Here is a 7,896-nt window from a genome sequence, read left to right as displayed (position 1 = left end):
GCCCGATTGAAAATATTGCTCCTATTTGGAAGGGTTTAAACCCAATATAACTTGTTTGCAATAAGCTCCCTGAACATGCGTTCCAATAGAAGCCCAAAAATTTAGCTTATTTTGAAGAGCTTATCTGCTTATTTATTGTTATGATGTGTCAGAGCCATTTATTTTTCTCTCACTTCTGCCATATTCCTTCATAATTCACTTGTTCATTTTTTTTCCACCTCAGAGCTTTCCCACGACTGCTCTCTGCTGCCCAACGTGCTCCGTCGCCTCCTTTCTAGAACCACTATCGGTGGTCGCCATGAACTCCGTCACGTCTCTGCCTTAAGGTCATCGTGTTTGGTGTGGCTTTGAGTGACCTCGAGCTTGCTCCTTCACCAAGACTTCAACCTTGTCTAAGCTGTTGTCGTCGTCTCCAACCTAGGTCACTGCCGTCTGCCTGTGCATGTGAGCTATGCATGGAGATCTTAGCCTCCTGGTGGAATAGACTGTCCGATCTACCTCTTGCAAGCTTTGGATGGTCCGATTTGTTACAGGTTGGCTGATTCCTTTTTTTATGTTGGTTTTTCTATTGGAGTCGGTGAATATAGAGGGAAATGTGATTGATCCAAGCAAGTAGAGTTGTGTGTGTGTTGATCTGTGCTTTAGCTGATAGCCTTTAAGGTTTTGATCCCCCTGTTGTTGCCTGAAATTACTGTCGTCCCTACTGTCCGTCAATGCCACTCCCTTTGCTAGTGGAAGTAGGGAAATGTAACCCATTTCAGGAACAATCATTCTCCTTCCTCCTAGAAATACTTCTTGTGCAGACACCATCTTGTGGTCCTTTTTTCCTTTCCCTTATCTTTCAATGCTTTGTTTCTTTTGATTGATCATTTGAGGTTGAATATTTTTCATCTTCAATCTTCTATGTACTCCCTTTATAATAGGACATAATGTTTATTGAAATTTAACAAAAAGAATTGCTGAGTTCTTCATTATACGAATTTTGGGGCTTCAGTTTGAATTTATTGTTCGAATCATAAGGAGTGGCAGCGTTTCATAAAGCACTGATATGTATTTAGCACAAAAGATCTATTTTAATAAATCCTGTTGATTGAAGTTTTGAGCGAGTGGTTGATGGCAATGATATGCTTAAACTTAAAATTTTCACTTGACTATGCTGATAAAATTTATCTAGGAAATGAATTCTGGTATGTACTTTGGGCAGAATCTTAATAAGAAAGCAATAGTTTGATGATTATTAAGTTCAACAATCGTTGAAGATGAGTCAGCCTAAAATCAAGCGCCTAGGTGGTAAATATGAGGTTGGAAGAACTGTAGGTGAGGGATTCTTCGGAAGAACTGTAGGTGAGGGATTATTTGGAAGAACTATAGGTGAGGGAACATTTGCAATAGAATGAAATAGGGAATTATCAAATTCAATGGGAGAAATAGAGATTTTATATAATTTAAATAGATAAAAAGAATTTTAACAATCATCATCAATGTGAATTATCAATTGATATTAATATAAATTTAGCAATATCATATATAAAATGAAAACCAAAGTTGATGTTGTAATGTAATAGTAGCATTCATTCATTCCAAATATTGAGACAATCTTTTTTTTCCTGTTTTTATTGCCAATATATTTGTCGGTCTTCTTTGATTTGTTCCATGTATAAAATTTTTACTCTAACTCCTTATTAGATATTTTACTTGTTTACTTAATTACTTATGTTTTCTAACTATGCCCTGCTCTAGTTTCAATTTTGCGTATACATATATAATTTTGTGAACCAACTATTTTTTTTCTAGTTATTTTTCCGTTACCATATATTTCTTTATGTTGTAGTATATATTTATGACATATTTTTTTCCAACTATTTATGACTTATTTGGCTCATTATATTTTATGACAGATTTATTTTATTTACTAATTTATTTACTTTTATTATCGTTATTTAGTAACCAGTAGGACTAAATTTTTACTTTCACTTTATATTTAAAATATTTTTTATAATTTCTCTAAAGTTTTAAAATTTATTTCACTCATTAAATTTCACTTCTTTATATTAAATTATTTTAAATTCATTGTATTATGTAAAATTATTTTTTTAATCATATTTTATTATTTATTAAAACTCATACTTGTTTTGGTCATTTTACAACCAAATTTATTTTTACTCAATCATAATCCAAACAATCTTTTACCCAATTTTACTTTTCTAAAAGGCAGATTGGAAATAAGCTGTTTTTTTCACTGCCAATCCAAACAGACTCCAAGTTTGCTGATTTTAATTGACACTTCACCGACCATTAATTTGATCATCTTTTAACCAACTTTGCTGTATGTTTGGCTATTTTATTTATGTTAGGATTTGAAGTAACATAGAAAGGTCTGGCCAAAAAAAAAAAAAAGAAGTAACATAGAAAGGATGCTGTGGCAGTGGACATATAGAGGTCAGCGTTACGTGCAACCCTTGCACTATAGAGTTATGTTCAAATGACCCAGCCTACATTTTCTGGGACAGCTACCATCCAACACAGAAGGCCTATTCCATTCTTGCTTCCCTTGTGCTTGACCCCAAAATCAAGGATTTCTTCTGATGAGACCTTTTTTCAATCACAGCTAATCCAAAATAATATCCATCCCCATCTTATTATTTATTTACATATTTATTACTTAAACCTTATATTTTTCCTTCATCTCTAGTAAATAATATTTGGTAATGTGCATCAACTAGAGCTAGTTGTGGTGAGAAGTGTTATAATTTTGGTGTTTTAACTAATTTTCTTAACATTTATATATTAGTTATCTTATATTGAGGTTCATACGAAGAACAATAGTCGAACAATTATGTATTCATATGCCACCACAATATTATTTCCATTGCCTCTGTTTTGGGGACCGAAAACAGAGGATCCTTTTCCTTGTGCTTGTGCCTTATTGACATTGCGTTGTCCAAAGATAAGCTAAATACTCTGTGAATATGATTTCAATTGAAAGTGATGAAGGCTTGATGCGTCTCAGAAAATAAGAGTTTTGTTTCCCATCTCATAAAAAAATTAATGGAGTTTTGAAACAGCGACCTGTATAAGTAACATAACACAGAATTTAATTAGTTTTCTTTCAACCTTGTAATGTGTTGTGACAGTTAAAAATGGTTAAGTATGGACTCAGAATTTAACCGCAACATACTTGAACACTAAAAACTGTTGAATGAGACTAAAAATAACAGATTAGCATAGCCTTTTTATGTAATAATGCAAGCAAGTTATAAACCAAGGCCTAATAGGTTTATTATTAGAAAAAAAACTAATTGCTTTAAATAAATATTTGTTTGCATAATTAATTAATTAATGATAATCCATAATTTTTGTTTTGCAAACCGATAATACATAATTACTAATTTATAGAACTTTCTAATATGACCAACAAGAGTTGGCTTATTTGGTAATAAATCAGCTTATAACTCATAAGACTGTGAGTTCAAATCTCCTTACTAATATGAAAAATTTATTGGTAGGCAATCTATAAATGTTTTATATGCCTAACCCGAAGACTCAACTCACATACACTTTTCTTCATCAAATAATGAATTTTCCAACTTGAGCATCTTACTGTTTAACCCATTCCAAGAATTTCCTGAAGTTCTCCACTGAAGTACCCCCTTCCTTTATATTATTCATCATGATATCCTTTAGCTTAAGGGACCTTGCCCTTATGCTCTCATCACCAAGCAACATGTCCACTTTTTTCTTGATTTCTTGGCTTGAGGTTATTCCCTTTTCATCTGAATCAAATCCCAGTCCCACCTTCCACTCATTACAAATACAATTCTTGTCAAAATATTGGTCTGCAAAATATGGCCAACACAGGAAAGGCACTCCGTTGCTCAAACCTTCCATAGTGGAATTCCAACCACAATGGCTAACAAAACAAGCTATGGCACGATGGCTCAAAACCTTATTTTGAGGTACCCATTTAACAATTTTTCCCTTTTTGCCTTCAAACTCATCTGGGTATGCTATTCTTGTGCCTCTCCCGTATGCATCTTCCCGAACAACCCAAAGAAAAGGCCTTTGGGTAAGCTCAAGTCCTAAAGCTAGCTCTTGGAATTGGGTTGGGTCGAACACAGTGAAACTACCAAAAGCTATGTAAATGACTGAACATGGCGGTTGCTCGTCTAGCCATCTCAAGCAAGAAAGATCCTCTTCCCAAAATTGCCCAAGTGACGTGGTACTTAGGTTCTCATTGCTCTCCATTAATGGTCCAATGGGTAGGATCTTAGGGTATGAGGATAAGGCTCCAGGCTCAAGTTCAAAACTTGTATTGCAAAGCCACCAATCTGTCAGGTGTAAAGTTCTTATCATTCTTGCAATGTAATTATATACTGTCTTTTGAGAGTCTGAGTCTCCAATACAACACCATGCAATATCAGATGTGTTCATCTTTGGAACTTTTGGTGATATCTCAAATTCCCCTTTTACAATTGGCAATCCTGCAAAACAAGAGAAATCATGATATGGTTTTAAAGAAGAAATGTAATTACAGAAAAAAAAATCTCGTAACTAGTGAATGACAAATTCTAATATAAGAAATGACTATAAGTTTCATATTGTTCACTTATAGTTGAAACTTATGGATAATTATATTATTTTCTTAGGACTCAGTGATTTTTCCCAATTTTCTATAGCATATGTCGAGGCATAGGTATGAAAAGATTTATGGAATTTCTTGGAATATCTCAAATTCCCTTTTTATAATTGGCAATCGTGCAAAACAAAAGAAATCACGATATGGTTTCAAATAAGAAATGTAATTACAGAAAAAAAATCTCGCTTCTAGTGAATGGCAAATTCTAATATAAGAAATGACAATAAATTTTATATTGTTCGCTTATAGTTGAAACTTTGGGATAATTATATTTTTTTCTCATAACTCATAATGATTTGTCCCATTTTTCTATACAATATGTCAAGGCATAGGTATGAAAAGGTATATGGAGCCTACCTATGGACATAATTATTATATAAAGTTAAACAAGAATAAAATTTATCAATAAGTTTTGTGGATTTATCATACTTAATTGTTCTGATATTTAAGAATATGTTTATATATGATAATAATTAATATATAGCCATTTTAGACGGTAAGAAATTAAATTTTATCATTAAAATTTTAATTATCACTTTATATGTTTTCTCTTTGTAAAATAAATAGTTAACAATGGATTAAATAGAAACAATGGGATAGTGAAAATCAACTTGTATTCTAAAGAAAAGTCAAAATTACATTGTTTTGAAACAAAATAAAAAAAGGTTTCTTTTTACCAAAAAGGGATGCTTTCTGAAAAACAATAAATTCTTGTTTAATTGACTTTGAAAATGCCAAAAGATTTCCATTTTCCCCATATTGTCACATGTCAACCCCAACTAAATTTTTTTCCCCCAGCCCTTCATATTCTTTTCTTGCCTCGGCCCATGACTTTTTTATTTTTTAATGTACAAGTGTTCTTTTTCTATTGGAGGTAATCTTATTTAAGATATTATTAGGTATTAAATATTGGTAATTCTCCTAGCAAGTAGTAGAATCTTAACTTGTTATGTTGTGAGGAATTAGTCTTTTCCGCTAGACCCATGTTGATCCCTCAGCCCATAATTATGTATGCATATTTGTACCATTGTTCTACAATTTTTCATTTTCCTATAAATTTGATTTTATAAATTGAAGAATTCACATGAAACTAGCTAAGATTGTGCTTTTTCTACACGCAAACAAACATACGCAAATTCCGAAGTCATCCTAACATACTGCCTCTAGTTTTAATATAAAAACAAGATGATTAATTTGTAAATATTTTTAAAAAATTAGTTTAATTAGTTATTTATAATAAATATGTATTGGTTTTTTTAGAATACTCTCTCAATTATGCTTATTGCAACTACTTTTGACCAAAATTCCTTTTATATGATAATAATACTTGGGGACAAAAAATACAAATTGAATTTGATACCAAAACAAAATCCTTGTCTAACTTTTATACTTGGAAACTAAGAGAGTAGTCAGTAAAGGTATCCATACCTGCATACCCATGACTAGGTTTATTTGTATCTGCTTATGTTTAAGTGCTTATAAGTATCTTTTTTTGTAAATTAAAATAAAACTCTCTTCACATACTGACCTCATACCCCATAAATTACAATTGAAAATTTGCTTATAAATCATTTCAAATAAGTTCTTAGTGTACTGAAAGCCAAAAGAGGAAAAGGAAAAAGAAAGGGCAAGAATTATGTTACCATTAGAATCCATCACTCCATCCTGAATCAGCTTGGGCATGTGAAGTTCCAAGGCGAAAACAGCAGCAGATGTGGGGCAAATGACAGCAGCTTTGATACCCAGCTTATGAGAAACTTCCAAGGCCCATGCCATATTTACATCTGCCACCACACACGTGATTCTATCTCCTCTGCCATTAATGCCTTCAATGAGCTTCTCAAGCTCTAAGGGCATTGTTCTCAAAATTGCCAGACTTAGTTTAGCCAGGTCGTTTCTGTCATCTTCAGGACCCATACCATCTGAGATCGACACTAATTCCACAGCCAATTTCTTCTTCTTCTTCTCTGCTTCCTCCTCCTCGTTCATTGCCTTCACCACTCGTCTGTGGTTGAAATCTGAGTTCACGAAGGTGATTCTGAGGCCATGCTGGGCTAGTTTATTAGAGAGGATCATGAGGCAATTCACATGTCCTTGAGCAGGAAATGGTAAAACCAGAACGTGGCTGTGGTGGCTGCTCATAATTCTGGAGATAAATGGTAGATGGCTAAATGCTCTGTCCTGGTTTATTTTATATAGGTAGGAGCGGCCTGGCGGGTGAGATGCCGTGCTAGTGAGGAAAACGGAAAGTCCTGATTCAGTATTGGAACCATTAAAAAGTCAGAAAAATGTAATTTGAAAAAAAAAAGTGTACTTTGTCACATTTAATAAATGCTTGCTCTGCTACTTTTTATAAACTAATTATTAAGATTAAAAAATATAGATGAAGTTAATTAAACTAATAAATATATTAAAACCTTGATTTTATTTTAGAAATATCCTTATTTAATAATTGGTTGATGATTTTTCATACTACAAAATGAGTCTTATATTTAGAATCGAAAAAATAGTTGATTTCATTAATATATATTAAGAGTATAAAAATTTATAAATACTCAAGATGAAAGGTTGTTGTTTCTTATAAATAAGACTAAAAGAATCTTTAAAAAAATTTTCTTGTAAAAAAGACCAGAAAAGAGCATATATCATTGATTGGTAAATTTGTACTCATAACTTGACTGGTAAATGATAGTTTGACTGGTAAGTTTGTATTATGTTTATGATAAATTTTAAAATTTTTAACAAAAATCGCAATCTTGATGTTGGACCTCATTTTATTTTTTTATTGTGAAATAATATTACCTCCACTTCATAATATAAAAGCTAGATTGTGAGGTTCTATGATTCTTTAGCCTCTATCTGGTGGGTTCTCGTTATACTTTTAATTCAGTGGCTGTTTGGCAAACACCCCAAACCATAGTTTGGGGACCTAAATCATGATTTGGAGAAAATACTAGCCAAACAGGAACAGAAAATGTAAAATCATGGTTTGGGGTCAAACCATGGTTTCACTATAAGCAGTTGGGAGTTGCTTTCTAGCTTAAATTATTGGAACGTTGGTGCGGGCCCAACACGGGATGACAAAAGAGCCTCCAGATAATTGATGCCTTCATTTCACAGTCGATCGTCCTTTGCTCTTCAGAATGCTTTCCTCCTTTGCTCTTTCCTCCTTCACAGAATGAGTCGCCGCCAGTGAAGAAATCGCCTTCCAGTCGAGTTGGGCCCAACACAGTTGGGAGTTGCTTTCTAGCTTAAATTAT

General features: G+C 32.9%; 1 protein-coding gene across 1 annotated transcript; it reads right to left on the bottom strand.

The window, feature by feature from the left end:
- Positions 1-3,464: 3,464 nt before the first annotated feature.
- Positions 3,465-6,778, bottom strand: LOC114760814 (UDP-glycosyltransferase 83A1-like). Its single transcript, XM_028950103.1, has 2 exons — positions 6,280-6,778; positions 3,465-4,481 (listed from the first exon to the last, which is right to left on the bottom strand). The coding sequence occupies exons 1-2, from the start codon at positions 6,776-6,778 to the stop codon at positions 3,598-3,600; spliced, it is 1,383 nt and encodes a 460-aa protein (XP_028805936.1). The 3' UTR covers positions 3,465-3,597.
- Between the last annotated feature and the right edge of the window lie 1,118 nt (positions 6,779-7,896).

This window comes from Neltuma alba, unplaced genomic scaffold (assembly GCF_004799145.2).
Source record: "Neltuma alba isolate B1F8T4 unplaced genomic scaffold, ASM479914v2 tig00011023_pilon, whole genome shotgun sequence".
NCBI classification, from domain to species: domain Eukaryota; kingdom Viridiplantae; phylum Streptophyta; class Magnoliopsida; order Fabales; family Fabaceae; genus Neltuma; species Neltuma alba.
This window is presented reverse-complemented; position numbering and strand designations above follow the sequence as displayed.

Bases quoted from the DNA above. Each gene is read 5' to 3' on its own strand.
- LOC114760814 (XM_028950103.1), bottom strand. From the start codon at position 6,778: ATGAGCAGCCACCACAGCCACGTTCTGGTTTTACCATTTCCTGCTCAA. The intron at 4,482-6,279 runs GTAACATAATTC...CTTGTTTTGCAG, and splicing joins TGGAGTGATGGATTCTAATG to GATTGCCAATTGTAAAAGGG.